Here is a 16,687-nt window from a genome sequence, read left to right as displayed (position 1 = left end):
ATTTTTCTCTCCCATGTAGTTTTGGTACCATAGCATGCTGCATTGTATTTTTAAACTCCGAATCAAATAGTACTCCAAATCCAATCTAGTGACCCAAAAAATACATATGTGAAAGTTCCAAATCTAAATTTCAGAGGTTTTAAACTTTTGTTCGTCTTCCACTAAACCTACCCTTGGAGTTAGCAGTAGGACACTTTCTTTAGTAACACATGTTTATTTTAATTAATTACTGTTGTGTTCTTTTGGGGGATTAATCTAACAACAAGTTGCCAAATAGAAGAATGGGTTCTTAGAACTGGATGAGATCGATGCTTACCATGCTAGCAATTTCTAGCTGAGAAGTAGGCGGATATAATGGAGCTAGGCAAATGGCGCCACACTGCTAATGTTTTAATTAGGACCAACTTTTGATATCTTCACATGCGCAACTCTAGCCTTTGTCCATGTGATTTTTTTTGGCTCGAAATTTTAATCCTAATCCTTTATAACTTTTCGTTTAGAACCTTAATTAACTAACCCATCTTTTACAACATAGTTTACAATAAAGTAAAATAACTTTAATATGATTCTATGAATATGTATCAACCCCACACCCTTTTCATGCAATGGCCCATATATTAAGAGGTTTCACCAATCATGCCTTATTTAAGTACTTCATCACATCGATCCTTCGAAAGATTGTGAGAAATTGAATTGAATCCAACTATCATCTTTAAATCTGGCATGAACAAGAACAATTACTAATATTTAGATTGCATGCAACGGTATGAACACCACACTTAAAAAATTTCTCCATCATCAATAAAAGTTAGTACTTGATGATAAAAATCAAACAATTCACCAATAATATTAATTACGTACAGTTGAACCCCCCTTGCAACTTGCAAGTAATTTCAGGGTTCTTGCATGGTGAGACAATAACGAATGGCATATGCGTATAAAATATCGAAATTACATCCATCTTTTTATTTCATGCGTATTAGCTGCAAGCCTGCAAATGTGAAACAACCTATATTTGCTACTTGGTAAGTGCCAGTTGATAACTCAGCTCGTTCTTTTATTGTGAATGGGATCGAATCGTCGATCGATCATATTGGAGTAATTTCCGTCAACGAAAAAAATTTGCAAAAACAATGCAGATTGGTAGCTGAGCATAGTAAACAGTTATGGACGTACTGCGACGATCCAAATGCAGTAGAAGAAATGGGAAACGTAATTATTAATGTGATCAATAAATTTGACTCCATTTATCTTATGGGTATAGTTCCCGTTCATTAAACATCTATAAATTTATGTCACTGGTAGAAAAATCGAGTAGTATTTTTTATTATTTGTAAATGTGAGGTTTTATCCTTCATTCATATGAATTGCAAGTTCGACGTTAAACTAAGTGGTTGGCTTAACCCAACTTCTATATCCAATAGAGTTGTATCAAACAAAACAAACGTAAACTTCTTGATACAAAACATATATCTTATTTTTATTATTTAGCTGGCATCTACGTTCCATTGATGAAAAACCAAATTCATACACGTTTCTTAATTGATGATGATGATAATGAGCCGCGGTTGAAAATTAAAAAGATGCAAAGGGGATATATTTGATTTTGACGTTGTACTTGCACTAATAATTGGTACCTAATATTCATACCATTGGCCTTTTCCTTCTTGTTGTTCACACGAGAGAAAAATAAAGGCAGATAATTAAATAAAGATGTAAGAGGAAAAAGGGCAACAAACTTTCAAATTTCTAAGACGGTACTGGGAAAGTTAGATTGAAGAAGGCCCAGGAATAAATAATATTCGGAAATAGGAATGGTGGTTGAATCTTGAATGTGGAAGAATTTGAAGACTTGTCTTAAACTTTAAAGACAATATAAATATTAATCCAACATGATCAGTGTGCTATCTAGTATCTATGATCACATGACGCATGGTTAATTATTATATTACCTATAATTCAAATGTAATACTAAACAAAGGAAAATAATCATCGCCTCATCCTTGTTTTGAGGATCTTGGAAATCGTGTAATTATGTATGTTAATCATACATCATCGGTTAAAAATTATTTAAAATTTAAAATTAAATATAAATATACGATAAACAAATATAATTACACGATCCTCGAAATCCTCAAGAAAATGATCCGGTGAGGATTCTTTTCCCTAAACAAAACCAACACTTACTCTCCACATACTACAGTCAATCATTGTTAGAGTAAGATCTCTTTGGTTCTTTACTGTACATGCAACCTGAACCACTGTATATACATTTTTCAGTAATGCTAGGTAGAAAAACATTTTTCATTATAATCGCAATACAGTCACGTTGTTATTCATTTTTTTTTATTGTTATAACACTTATTTATACTATACGTAACTCATGAAATATATATATTTTTAAATATTATTATTAAGGAGAGGGAGAAGATTCAAAAGTTGAAACTATTACGATAATTTAAAGAAGAAGAAAATTTCGAATTCGAGATGCATTGACGAAAACCAACACCTTATCCATTAAGATATATATTAAACCGCCAAATTCATAAAATACCTGTTCTGTCATTCACCCATAGTAAAACACGAAAATGAGAAACACAATATATGTACTGTCACACAGAAATTTTCCTCAAAGCAGGTATTGGTAATTAACTACTATGATTAGAATATGTGATTCCAGCAGACAGGTGGATCATTATGAGCTTTAATTTAGATCCTCTCCACCAATCAGTGTAAGTGTACATGATGAAACTGATTAAGTTTCCAATTATTTATATATAAAATTATGCTGAATCTTGAAAAATATTGAACAAGGTGGTCTATGCCTAAGAATGAACACAACACGACGCAGCTGCCCCCACACAATAGGAAACAAATCCGTGATTGTCGCTAAAGACTAAAAGAGTTGCAAAAACCCAAAGCCAAAGCACAAACTCTTGTGGAGAGATAGAGACAGGAGGGTGTAAGCAGATGCAGCAGTAGTAGCTAGCTTTCCAGTTATGGGAAGAAATCCTTGTTGTTCCAAGGAAGGAGTGAAGAGAGGACCATGGACTGCTCTTGAAGACAAAATGCTTGCAGATTACATCCAAGCACACGGTGAAGGAAAATGGAGCAATGTTCCTAAACATGCAGGTGAATATCATGGTCGACGTCGTTTTTCATTTTTATGTTTTATCAACCATTGTCATACGTCAGATTTGAACTCATGCGTTCTTTGATTGAAATCGGAAACATGATGCAGGGCGGAAGAGATGTGGGAAGAGTTGTAGGCTGCGGTGGCTAAATTATCTGAGACCAAACAAGCGAGGGGACATTACACAAGATGAAGAAGATCTCATCATCAGATTCCACAAACTCTTAGGCAACGGGCCTTGTCTTGTCCTAATTGCTTCATATATATATATATATATAATTTTTTTTTTTTTTTTGGAAATACGTTAAAATATCAAAAATTAAATCTCAATTGTTTAATTAACCAAAATTAATTAATTATCGACATACAAAACTAACAATTTCGTGAATTGGAATTTGATAAATGATCATTTCGACCAAGTTCTTTTTTCTTCTTCTTTAATTTGTGTTGAATTTGATTACTAATTTACTTCGGGTTAAATTTTGTGATTGGTGTAGATGGTCTCCAATAGCTGGGAGAGTTCCAGGACGAACAAACAATGACGTCAAGAATTACTGGTATAACAATTTATGTAAGACACCACAACAGGAAGATAAATTATCATGTAGACCTCCACCTCCACTGAGTTTTCAGACACAATTAAATTATCATGTAGACCTCCACCTCCACTGGGTTTTCACTGATAGCTGAGGAATAATGGCTTATGGAGTAAATAACAAATATGTATTGCCTAATGGCATTATCGAAATTATGTGTATTGCAGTACTGAATAAAGGAGTTGCTTAGGATTTTGCTTCAGGCTTGTGCTAAGAAAATTAAAAATGCAAGAAGGTTGTACTTATATATTCTTTGCATCCTAAGTTCTATGCTCCAATTCCAAATTGAAGATAAGTTCTTGGATGAGAGAATAATTGTGGGATTGTTGCGAGATGTTGAGTATTCGTAGGCAACATTCACATCCCGCAACTATTGAGTGCATAAAACCAAAACCAATAACAAATCCTAACTTCACACCAAGCTTTGAAGCTATTATAAATGCCACAACGTCCTTCGCTTTCATAGCATATTAATCAAAGGCCGCCGTACTTACTGCGTATAATAAGAGCAGTAACAGGCGCCTCAGCCCATGTTGTAGTAAGTCTATAGGCCTGGATGATAGACTGTATTATACATGAATTATTATGTAATCATATTACAATTATTCGATCCCTTCATTAAACCGTTAAGAAAGTACCAATAATTGCCTGACCTCTCTCTTTCGAATCAATTTGAATTTGCCTTCTAGCTCATTAATGTATGATTCTTAATCCAAAACCCACATCGATCATGAGTTCATAATTAATCCTTCAACGACGTGATCGATGCGTAACCCCAAAATATGTGGAAAGTTTTTCACACACGTACTCTTAATTATGCGTATTTATTGGATAAACAAATTTTGTTGTTGGTTTCTGTACTGCGTTTGTTTTCTGGTATATTATTGTGGATTTGATTAACTTTGTTTCCATTATTGTACTCCAATTAGGGTTCCCATCCCGAAACCCTAGCATAGACCAATGGGACCAATGGAGATAGAGAGTGCGTGTTCCCCTACCTAATGATGACTAAAGTTAAAATTCTACATTGGTCATCTTACAAAACAAATCACGTGAAGATAATATCGATGCGATTAGTGATATCTTTGAAACTTTAACACATGAACCCTAATTAGAAAACAACATAGACCAATGGAGCCAACGCTAGAGAGATGCTAGAGAAACCCTAACAAGAAAACAGCATAGACCAATGGAACCAACACTAGAGAGATTCTAGAGGGAGACTCTGTGTTTTCCCATCCCAAAACCCTAATTAAAAAACAGCATATTCCGATGGAACCAATGTCAGAGATAGAGTTAGAGATATCGAACTGTGGCTTTTCAACATTTATTTAATGGAGTAGTGTGGGAGAGAAGTGGCAGTTTCAGAAAGGAATAAATACCTACCTTGTTAATTAGGAACTAGTGAATTCACCGCTAGATCTGCAAAGCCTGGAAAGTCAATCATGTGAAAACAATTAATCTAGAGGAATTCAATACCGAGGGACCTAGCTCTGTGTGTGTGTGTATATATATATACACACAAACATGATCCCGTCCGGATCTCCAAAAACTGAGGCTGTTGAGCAATGATCATGGGCTGTTAAAATTTAATCCAACGACTACAAACACGAAGCCCCTTTAAAAATTATAATAATTGTAACCATTTGATCAAATTTTAATGGTTACGATTTATTGCTCAGGATGCTTAGTTTTTGGGGATCGGAAGGGATTCATTTCCTATATACACATACATACATACAAATACCAGTTTCGTCAAAACCATGTCATAACTTTCTTGGGTAACACGGTACTCATCGCAAAAGGTCGTCCCTAATCATCTCCCTTCCTGTCGTTTCCAACTTTTTGCTATACAGACACCAACCTTTAAATATAATAACTCACCCGAAAACAAAACAGAAACTGCTCCTCCCATCTCCAAAATATTAGGTCACATATTTTATAGTTTCTCAAGGAAAATTTTATTTACATGGACCTGACTCCTATATTAGGTCTTCATATTTTATAGTTTTTAAGGACAAATTTAGTTTATATGGACCTGGCTCATATATGGGGCAGATAAATGCTGACTACCGTGCATGAATACCATACAAATATTGTCACGCCCATTGAGGCAGATGTGCAGGGCCTAGAGTTTCACGTAAACGCACAAGCCCTTTAAGGCACGTAGCCATCCCCATCCACCATATTCTATCTATGTAGGAGTAGCGGTGGTCGTTGAGTCATGAAATTAAATTGTTTTGGTAACACAGCAGCATGGATGTAGGGACGACTATATTTATATATCGCTGCTATTTTACATGTGGGAGTAGTTTAGTGCGATCAACTACTATTTCCTTCTGCATTTGATAGCATTTTTTTTTTTTTTTTTTACTTTTTACAAACGAGAGCGTTAATGTGTTAAATTGTTAAATGTTAGGAGAGTCTGAGAGGGAAGCTAGTAGGAATCGAACCCACATTATAATGCATAGACATTGTTTCTTTCTTTTACTGCGATAAAACGTGCCATTTAATTACAACTAGTATACCATTTAAGGATATAAAAACAATTTATTTTTTATAGAAGCGATATTTTATACTAAATTTATTGAAATTATATGAAGAAAGTTTCGAAATTTTTCTTGAACACATTTCTTAATCAACTTAGCAGTCTCTTAAAAAAAGGTTGATTAATTACTCATAGGCATTACCAATGCAGTCAAAATAGTTTATAATTGCAACACTGACTTGCTAGTTTTTATTCAATTTTCAATTTCAATTTTCAATGTGCCAGTAATTCTTTAGTTATTAATGAAAGTACTTAGAAAGCTTCACTTATAAAGAAAGTATTTTTGCTTATTACCATTTAGTGTGGTATATGCTTACCACCCTATTTATTATGTTAGATGAGTTTAAATTTCGAGATTCGTGTAGTAGATAAACATAAATTTCAAAATTCAAACTCATTTAACGGTGATAAATAAGATAGTAAACATACACCATATTAAATGATGGCGAGAAAAATGCACTGCACTTATAAAGGGTGGGTGGGGTGTTGTGTACCAAGATCTGTCACTTCCCAATAGGCATCAAGGTCCCCATATAAGAAAGCCATCTTTCCTTGGGACCAGGAGGGAAGAGAAAGACAGCTACTGCGTATATAGAGAGAGAAAAAGAGAGATAAGATTGCCATTTTCCAAAATTTTAAAATGGGAAGAAGTCCTTGTTGCTCTAAGGAGGGACTGAACAAAGGAGCATGGACTGCTCTGGAAGATCAAATTCTCACAGGTTACATCAAAACCCATGGTGAAGGAAAATGGAGAAGGATTCCAAAGGAAGCTGGTGAGTAGCATATATATAAAATGTAGTTTAATTAGTTTGGTAATTTTTCTTGGAGAAAAACGATGATATAAATATATGACTAGCAGTAACCGATCCAAAGGGGTCAGTTGACCCCGTGGAGGCCGGAAAGCTGGCTGGGGAGGGGAGCACCTCCGATGACCCTGTCTGAGTTTTTGGCAGTTCGTGCACAAGGGTGTTCGACGAAATGCTGAATGAAACTCGGCAGCTGCCTAGCGCACAGGTTTTTTTTTTTTTTTTAAACAACCTGGCCAAACGACTCTGTTTTGGGACAGGTTTGAGAAATAATAATAATAATAACGACAAAATCAAACACCTTTGCAGTTGATAATTCATAGTGTTTAATTGTGACTTCTGTTTCTTACTTAGCAGATTCTGCTTAACTAAGGTAATTAAACTTTGGTCCTTATGTGTGCTTTAACTGATATTGTGAAATTATTGAACTATATTACAAAGGGAAATTTGCATAAGCTAGTTCGGGGGGTCTACGGATACAAGAGGAAATTTTTTTGTAGTGACAATGAAACTATAATGCAATGTTTTCAAAATATAAAGAAGCGCCGTGAACAACTATTTTTACTTTGAATTATGAATGAATGTACTACTGTCTAACTTTACATTGTTATTTTCGTTTAAAAAAAATCACAATTTTTACATCTTGACCCCATACGGTAAAAATCATGAATTGCACAAATTAAAAAATGTTTATTGTGGATGAATTTGATGTAGGTCTCAGGAGATGTGGAAAGAGCTGCCGACTGAGGTGGCTCAATTATCTTAGACCTGATATCAAAAGGGGTAACATTACTCAGGAGGAAGAGGATCTCATCATTAGGCTCCACAAGCTACTAGGCAACAGGTTCTCACTTATTTCTAACCCTAACGTGTTATAATCATAAGTAGATAGTCTTCGTTATTTGCAAGTCACATTTTAACACATATGGGAGAGTAAATCAATACAATCACACAAACAGCGGATGTCAAATTTTAATTTTTCTGCAAGTAGGAATGGCTACAAAGAACAAAGTATTTTCCTCGTCTTAATTTGGCTTTATATTTGTATGTGGATGTGCAGATGGTCACTAATAGCAGGAAGAATTCCAGGACGAACAGACAATGAAATAAAGAACTATTGGAACACATACTTGCGAAAAAAAGTGAATGGTGCTGAAACACCAAGGCTATTAGGAAATAAGGTTAATGAGAACAATAAGAAGAAGAAGAAGAGAGACAACTCAGAGAAGACCAACCCATCTGTTAATAAAACCAAACCACGGGCCATGGTGAAGTCCGACAGCTTTGCAGTTATCCGTACGAAGGCATCAAGGTGCAACAAGGTTCTGGTCATGCCGGACCAACTGCTTGATCATCAGATTAATCATGGGTTGTTAGAAGACACTACTACTACCATTTCAGAAGATAGCATGTTGGATTTTGATGTGGGGGAACTTTTAGTGTCTGAAAATAATGATATTCCAGATGATTCAGACTTCTGGAAAATATGTCAGCAGTTGGAAGACAACACTAACAATGGTGGCTCGAAGAACAGATGCCCGTCATCGACATCGCTTGCACCTCTTTTGTTCTCAGAGGAAATGCTCAAGGATTGGATGAGAGATGACTTTTTTAACCGTCAGTGTTGACTCTGGATGATCTCTTTAATTAGCATTACCCTATATATATATATATATAGGCTCTTCCGAAATCTCATGCACTTAACTGGGTTGTCTTGAACTTTATCTCAGATATTGAATAATATAAAAAATCAGTAAGCCGAACATAGAGTGCGTGGTTAAAAAAGTACTTGCACCGCAACGGATGCGTAGAAGTATAGATCGTCTTGTGGAAATAAATGAACAGCGAGATTCCAATTATAGAGCACTGGACCATGCCCCCTAACTATAGGCTTAAAATTAAACCTTCTTAATTATGCTTTTCTTGTCTGCTCAGCAACTTTCCGGGCCTTTTTAGTTAGATTTACAAAATAAATTTGGAGACTAAATTTACAAAATAAATGATGTATCACCAATAGAAATAAGCACATTTATAAACGTTTAAGTGATAAACCAGTCATCAACTTCCATGTCCTTTAGTTTCAAAACTTTGTCTACAAATTCAGTCTCTCTAGCATTACTCTTTTAGTTAGAACAAATTAAATATATATAGTACCAGTTGATTCTGAACGTTATTGTCCACCATATAATATTTACTTTGATAAATTTATTGATTTAGAGTAATTATTTCAATTAGTTTACATTATTTAATCATGATTTCAAAGTAACTATTCTTCTATGTTGATAACGTGTGAACTAATCGATGGAAATCAACATAGAATTTCGCTGTCCATAACAAAAATGTGATAGAAACAATTCAACTAGATAGTTAAAAAAAACTCCTAATGTAACTAAGTAGTCAAATATATATAATAAATCGAAGGAAATTCATTGATTCAAAATTTCTCATCATTTCTTTCGGAAGTTGTTAAATTCCATTGAAAACTTTTTTTAAAACTTCTAGATTTCAAAGTTTATCATCAGAAGAGTATGCTCAATGTCAATAAGTCGACGATATATTTTTAACTATGTAATGTCCACAGGACTCTCTTCAGTCTAGCTAATTGTGTTTTATGAATATAATCATCAAATCGTTCTTGTTTTCAATGAAATCCTTGTTTGAACATCGCATTGTCATTAAAATAAAAATAAATAAAAAAAAGATTATTATAACCAACCTAATACCAAAACAATGAGGTATCGATCATCTAATAAATTAATAAACCAAACCTCGGTTTTCTGAAACAAATGCAACTCGAACATGAGAAACAACTGTGCTGCGGTGGTCCTGGTGGACTTGGATCGAAGAACACTGAATTGTGGTCGCTCGTTTGCAAGTGGGGAATAAATTCCTTTTATCTTCTCAGCCACAAACCCTACCAACTTTCATTGTTTTCTAGCCATTTCTTTCACCGTTTGACAGAGTGAGAGTTAAAAAATTTGTTTTGGTTCCAGGCCTTCAGTTAAAAAAAGTATTTTGGTTCCGCTCCCCATTGAGGGCCGGAGAATCAAAATCAAGTCGGCCCTAATTTGTTTTGAGGAAAACTAATAAAAATGATTTGAAATTTTTGAATTTTAACGATAAGGATAAAATAAAGGGGAAAGTGAATAGTATCATGATTGATTTTTTAATATAAAAATGTGATTTTTCGTTAAAGTGAATAATACCGGGAGCTTTTTGTTAAAATTCATTTTGTTTTGTAGCTTCAAAGAGTGGCATTGCGGGTGCCAAAGTGACAACTAAGTAAGGTAATTAATAATACAACAAAGTTCCATGACTATTAATTAGAGATTAGTTAAGCATAATCCATACCTGTCAGAACCTAGGTAACACATCAGTTCAACTGATGACGCCGGATCAACTACGACCAAATCAATAGTTTTGTATTATTTTATTTTATTTTTTGCTAAAACCTGAGTTATCTCACACCCTGAAAAGTAGAACTAATCCCCAATTAAGTTCGGAAATACCAATAATTTTGTATTTGAACATGGTTTTTTTTACCGTTATAAAATCATTTATCTTTTACTTGCACATTATAGTCTAACACATATGCTAAATGAGTGTGATCCCTACATTTCCCCATTGACCTCATGCACTCCCTTTTTCTTTACCGTTGAATGTAACGGATCAAAAGAAAATCAAGGGACAAATTGAAGAGGGGAGTGGAAGTCACTCTACAAAAGTTAATGCAAAGAACTCATTAAAACCAAAAAAAAAAAAAAAAACTTATTCATACGTGTTAACCAACGATTCGTCAGCAAGTCGTACGATTTTGTATTACAGATTTTTTGTTTCACCCATTTTCCATCACCATTCTCTTAAAAAAGAATATGTAAAACTGATCTTGGATCCCTTTTTTCCTGATATACTATGTAATTTTTCTGAAGTTAAATATGATCAAACAACTAAAAATTGAAGATGAAGATCACAGAAAGAATCCTGATATTTGTATTACATGTATGAAAGGTTTTGCACGTACCTTGTATATACAATCATTCACTTCCGAAGACAATGGCGCGATAACTGCAATTCAGAAGGAAACAGAGTGAGAGAATCAAGCGAGTGAGAGATGGGAAGAAGCTCCAGTTGTGAGAAGGATGGACTGAGAAGAGGACCTTGGACTGATGTTGAAGACCAAATTCTGCTCGAGTATGTCAGGGAGATGGGGGAAACTATCGAGCGAAACAGGTGAGTTGGTTTCGATTCTACGTACGACCTTCTTAGTTACAATGCATGAATGTTTATAAAATACGCGTTATTCGGTGCAGGTCTGGACAGATATGGGAACCGTTGTAGGCTTAGAAGGTTGAATTATCAGAAGCCGGATATCAAGAGAGGCAACATTACAGAAGACGAAGAAGACCTGATTATCAGGCTCCACAAACTCTTAGGCAACAGGTACTTACTACTAGTACTTAAACCTTGTAAGCTTCGTTAAGTAATATGTCCTAGTTATGGGTGTTTTATGTAGATGATCATGGATAGCCGGAAGGCTTCCAGGTCGAACAGACAATGAGATCAAGAACTACTGGAACTGACAGGAAAACCATCGAAGACTTCGCTGAAGAGGCTGCATCATCATTAGAAACCGACTCTCATTTTACCAAAGAACTCAGACAACCGAGCGATGGAATTGAAGCAAAGAATACAGAAGCAGAATCAGATTCCAGAGACGGATTCTTATACCAAACACTAATGACAGTGATATGCGGTGGATCTTCATAATGGATCTCAACACACGGCAACTTAGCATATCTGAGTTTCTCCATACCGACTTCTCAAAGCTTTGTGAACTGAATACGATGATTGTTGATTGCACGAATAGCTGCAGAAACGGGTCATTAATGTCAACCCCAACCACCGAAGCTCCTTCGCATTTGGAGGAGATGCTAAATGATTGGGAAGCTTACGACTTTTTGTCAGCCCTGAAGTTTATTTGGGTTCTTGATTCTTTTCCTTTGAATGTCAATATGAACTAAAATGGCCTCGTATGTGTGCTTATCGTGCATCCTTCATCCAATATTTCCCATGTATGGCAACTACCATTTGTGATGGTACAAAGGGCAAAATTTGCCAGGCTTTCTTGGTCTAGTTTCGAAACTACACGTCCTTTTCCCGGGAGATAGCTTACAGGATAGGTCTGTCGGAATTTGCCCTAAATAGGACACTGTTTTTAGTGTTACCGGTTCAGATTAACTGAGAGATCATTATGGTTACTTGTCATTTTCATTGCATCTATGACCTAATTAAAGTGAAAAAAGCAACATATACATGAATACGAATTACTAATTCGATGAGATAGTAGACATAACCAACATTTTCCAACATGAATATATATGTTAATCTAAAAAGGAGAATTAATTCAACCTCAAACTTTGTCAGCAACAAAAACTACTTAAAAAAGCTTGAAACTCAAGCTAATAGCCAAAAACACATCAAAATTGCTAGGTTAACAAAAGAACTACACGCCATGATTAACTGGCGTACCTTCCTAGTTCTGTCCGATGGCAATGCTCTACCTTATTCATCAGAATCATCACCATCCGTGTCTTCCCCTTCGTCCATGTTCTCGCCATCCTCGTCGTTTTCCTTCTCCTTCCCACGGTCTCCTTGCACATTCTCTACTTTACCATTACTAATGCCATTGAAATCCAACCTACTGAACCCCATTTCGGAGATTTCAAAATTCCCATTAGACAGATTATGTGTAACTTCTGTCTCTCTCCCTGCTACAAAGGCTTCTAAAAGCTCTGAATAACCTTGCCTTTGAATGCTAACATCCGTGCTAACCGAAGATGAAGATGAAGGGACGGTGGTCGGGGTTTTTGAGTACAGCTGACCCAACTGATTAAAATAAGAACAAGTTTTCGACTGAAGAGGACGCTTTTTCGCAGTGTGTTTGGTTTTCCTAAAGTACTTGTTGATGTTCTCCCACTTTTGCTTGCACCTTCTGGCACTCTTCTGATAGCCCATTGAAGCCATTAAAGCACTCACCTCTTCCCAGACATGCCCTTTTGACCCCAGTTCCACAAATTTCGATTCTACACTACCTCGCACTAGAATCAACGCCTCGACTTCACTTTGAGGCCATCTGCTATTTGTGCGAACAGCTTGGGAGGGTGTCAATTCCTCTGCGGTTTGGGGTTCGCTTACATTATCAGGCTGCAACAACAGTGGGGTTTGCCTAGGAGGAAGGTTGATTCTTTGGCCAGTGATTTCCTCAATGTATGAAACAATGAGAGCTTCTCTGCTTGAAGCTAGAGCCTGCTCATGGAGTTTGGCCATGGTTTCTCTCTTATGGTTCTCCTCCGCTTGATATCTCCATGCCTCTTCTCTCTCCCTTCTCTCTTTCCCCATTTTTTCAATCACTTCCAAATACTTTTTATGAAGATTCTCTTGGTGATCCACAACCTGCTTCACCAAGTTCTCGAAAAACCTAGTCATTGAACTTAATTGCTCCTTCATTTTCCTCTTTCTCTTCCTCTTCTGAATCTTCCCCACTGAAAGCTCCTCTCCAATGGACGCTTCCGACACATTATCCACCCTAACATTATCAGCTGGAGCAGCATTAAGGCCATTAGGATCAACAAAAACCACAGGAAATTCCACATTTTTCGAGCAGTTTTCCCCGGTGAGCGCAGAGCCAGAGCCGGTTTGATTCTGATTAGCCTCCCCCATCTTTGCTAGGCTATAGATTGCTTCAAGTTCACCATAAAGCCTGTGTTTTCCCTCCAAGTCTCTGCAACTCTCCCCTTCTTCCTGCCTCTGCCTTTTGTTTGTTGTGTCGGCGACTACCGCGTCAAGAGGCTTCCAACTGCGGCATTAGCACAAACACGTGGAAGGTAAAAACAAAGGCAGCATGAAAGACAGAGAAAACACAGAACAAGTACAAGAAAAGCACGTAAATTTCTGCACTATCGATCAAAATTACCACATTGATTCTCTTCTAATCCCGTAATATTCTTGGGTTTTCCAATTTTTGAATCCTAAGTTATGTGGTCCACTGCTTTCACTGAGACCAAGCTTGAAACTTGGAGGGCTCGGCTGCCATGGCAGCCTGCCTTCTTCCTGCTGTGCCTGCTGCTGCTGCTGCAGCAATGCTTGGAATTGGAGCTGATTCTGTCGTTGAAACAAGTCGTGGGTAATCGGAATCGGATGAGCTAATTGACTGAGATGATGAAATGGCTGCGGCTGCTGCTGATGAAATTGTTGATGCAAAAAGTCCTGGTTTTGCTTCTGAGGATTGAAGACTGGTAAAACTGATGAATTAGAATCCATGAAGTGCTGATTTCCAATCTCTGCGGCTCCAAAATTCGACTGCATATCTTTTTTTTTTCAAATCGAAAAAAGAAAGAAATGTTTTACTGAAAATTTGAAATTTGAAAGCAATGTAATTTGAAATATTTGAAGCAGGGGAGAGTAGGGTTGTTTTTTTGTTCTTGTTCTTATTGGGAAAGAAATCTTAACAGAAAGGGAAAGAAATCTTAACAGAAAGATCCTCTGAAAGGTTCAATTTTCATACGCATAACAGACTGAAACTTTCAGAGAGTGAGAGTAGGAAAGGATAAGATTTTGGAGCTCCCAGAATTCATCTTGTCAGACCATATATTTAAATACTACATGATATAATAGTTTTTTTTTTTTTTTTTTTTTGGGTCTAATGATAAATTTGTTTATAATCGAATTTTTTGTTTAAATCATTAAAAAAAGTTTTCAATCATCAACCGTGGTATTAAGGGCTGGTTTGGTATTGCTGTGCTTTGAAAAAAACCTGCTTATGCTGTGCTGTGAGAATAAGCAGCTGTGAAATAAAGCAGCGGATTGTTTTGTAAACTTTTTTGTAAAAGTGCTTTTGAAAAGAAAAAAAAAAGTAGTATTAGAGTGTTTGGTAAACTTTTATGTAAAACAGATGTGAAAAAAAGCCGGTTTTTCAAAGCTGGGTTTTGCAGCTTCTTGTTTTTGGCTTTTTTTCATCCAAAACTGTGAAAAAAAACTGAAGCTGAGTGTTTACCAAACACAAAAACAGCTCCTAGCTTTTTTTTATAGCAGCTTTTTTCAGAATCACCTCAGTACCAAACCAGGTCTAAATAAGGTCTCACTAGCACTTTTCATTCTTAAATATTGTTTTTGGAAGTTAAGTTAACAACGTTCTTTTGGGTTGTTAGAGCACAATAGCTATTGTTAATGTGTATTTAACAATGTGATAAAAAAAATTTCCGATTTATTTTATTTCAACACGCGTTTATTATACACAAAATGTTCTTTTTGACAAGAGTACACATTGCACTCATCATTGTGGTCGAGTTTAAATTAAGTCATTTGTGTTCTGACACGTCTCGTTACTTTTTAAACTCTATTTGACACTCGTTCACTCTGGGTGAGAAGTTATTTGTCACACAATTAGATGTTTGATCAATCTTTATTGTCAAATTTGAATCAAATTAGTATATGTTGTGGCACGTCTCGTGACTTTTAAATTTTTTTTTCTGACACTCACTTACTATACGTAGAAAGTTAATTGTGACCTAATCAACCATTAGGTCAATCTTTATCATCAAATTTGAATCAAGTGAGTTCGATTGTGACACACTTTATGACTCTTTTAAAGTTAATTTAATACTGCATATAATGAATTACTTTAATAATTAGAACCTTTATCTTTGCTTCTATAAGATAGTATCATTGTAATAAGGATCATAATGTCAAAAAAATCATTACTACAACCCACAGGACATAAAAAAAGAGATCATAAACGTCTATCTCGTAAAATCGATTTTCAATGAACTGAGAGACATATATTTTGTAACTCCATAAGACAATTAGGTCAATATTTACCGCCACATTTGAACAAAACAAATTGAGAACACCATTACAACTTGTACCTAGTTCCTATTCAATATCTAGGTTTGGTCTTTTGAGGGAATTTGCTCCTTATCTCTTCATGATGGGTGACATAGTCGCATACACACTGTGACACGCGTCCAAATCGTTCGACATGAGAGAGGAAGTGACACTAACACCCTTTTTGGAAGCATACGATGTATGTGCACATGAAGAGGAGAGTACATTTTGGCCTTCTTATCGACTGTCTATCAATCATTAATTCTAATGACCGGTGGTGATGTAGAATCCCATCCAACGGCCAGTATTCAAAGTTAGCTTCAGTTTGACAATTGCATAGCATTATTGGTATACGCCACCATACGACTCTCTCTCACCCTTTTCAGTGTCAAAAGACGAATGCCGAAATCTCGACGGTAAATAGTCCGTTATCGTTCAGAGAGCATATTTTATGACATGATTATACTGTTATTTTATTATTTTTGCGTTAGTTATATAATGTCGTGTTAATTATATATGAAATTATGATTAACGCACGAGATGTCATGAAGTTAGTATATATGTATTAGGGAAATCTTTCTTCTTATTTTAAAGGTGGTTTTTTATTCATTAGTGATTTGGTATCACTTTCAATTAATTATTGCCATGTGAAGCATAATTTTTTACTAAATACTGTGGAAGTGATTTTGGCTTACCTATATAATCGTTCTCAAACGAGCTG

At 35.7% G+C, this 16,687-nt stretch overlaps 2 protein-coding genes and 1 pseudogene across 2 annotated transcripts; 2 read left to right on the top strand and 1 right to left on the bottom strand.

The window, feature by feature from the left end:
* Positions 1-6,854: 6,854 nt before the first annotated feature.
* Positions 6,855-8,711, top strand: LOC137717124 (transcription factor MYB1-like). Its single transcript, XM_068456431.1, has 3 exons — positions 6,855-7,050; positions 7,798-7,927; positions 8,144-8,711. Exons 1-3 carry the CDS (start codon positions 6,918-6,920, stop codon positions 8,709-8,711), a joined length of 831 nt encoding a protein of 276 aa, XP_068312532.1. The 5' UTR covers positions 6,855-6,917.
* A 2,483-nt stretch (positions 8,712-11,194) lies between these two features.
* LOC137708793 (transcription factor MYB15-like) lies at positions 11,195-12,104 on the top strand (annotated as a pseudogene).
* Positions 12,105-12,422: 318 nt separating this feature from the next.
* Positions 12,423-14,672, bottom strand: LOC137716820 (trihelix transcription factor DF1-like). The gene is made up of 2 exons (XM_068456194.1): positions 14,057-14,672; positions 12,423-13,939 (listed from the first exon to the last, which is right to left on the bottom strand). Exons 1-2 carry the CDS (start codon positions 14,446-14,448, stop codon positions 12,646-12,648), a joined length of 1,686 nt encoding a protein of 561 aa, XP_068312295.1. The 5' UTR covers positions 14,449-14,672; the 3' UTR covers positions 12,423-12,645.
* Positions 14,673-16,687: the final 2,015 nt, after the last annotated feature.

The sequence above is a fragment of the Pyrus communis genome, chromosome 1 (genome assembly GCF_963583255.1).
Source record: "Pyrus communis chromosome 1, drPyrComm1.1, whole genome shotgun sequence".
NCBI classification, from domain to species: Eukaryota; Viridiplantae; Streptophyta; class Magnoliopsida; order Rosales; family Rosaceae; genus Pyrus; species Pyrus communis.
This window is presented reverse-complemented; position numbering and strand designations above follow the sequence as displayed.

What these genes read in the sequence shown, in the direction of transcription:
- LOC137716820 (XM_068456194.1), bottom strand. Translation starts at nt 14,448, where the DNA reads ATGCAGTCGAATTTTGGAGCCGCAGAGATTGGAAATCAGCACTTCATG. An exon ending in ATTAGAAGAGAATCAATGTG is followed by an intron (nt 13,940 to 14,056) that starts GTAATTTTGATC and finishes CTAATGCCGCAG; the next exon opens with TTGGAAGCCTCTTGACGCGG.
- LOC137717124 (XM_068456431.1), top strand. Translation starts at nt 6,918, where the DNA reads ATGGGAAGAAGTCCTTGTTGCTCTAAGGAGGGACTGAACAAAGGAGCA. An exon ending in AAGGATTCCAAAGGAAGCTG is followed by an intron (nt 7,051 to 7,797) that starts GTGAGTAGCATA and finishes AATTTGATGTAG; the next exon opens with GTCTCAGGAGATGTGGAAAG. An exon ending in CACAAGCTACTAGGCAACAG is followed by an intron (nt 7,928 to 8,143) that starts GTTCTCACTTAT and finishes GTGGATGTGCAG; the next exon opens with ATGGTCACTAATAGCAGGAA.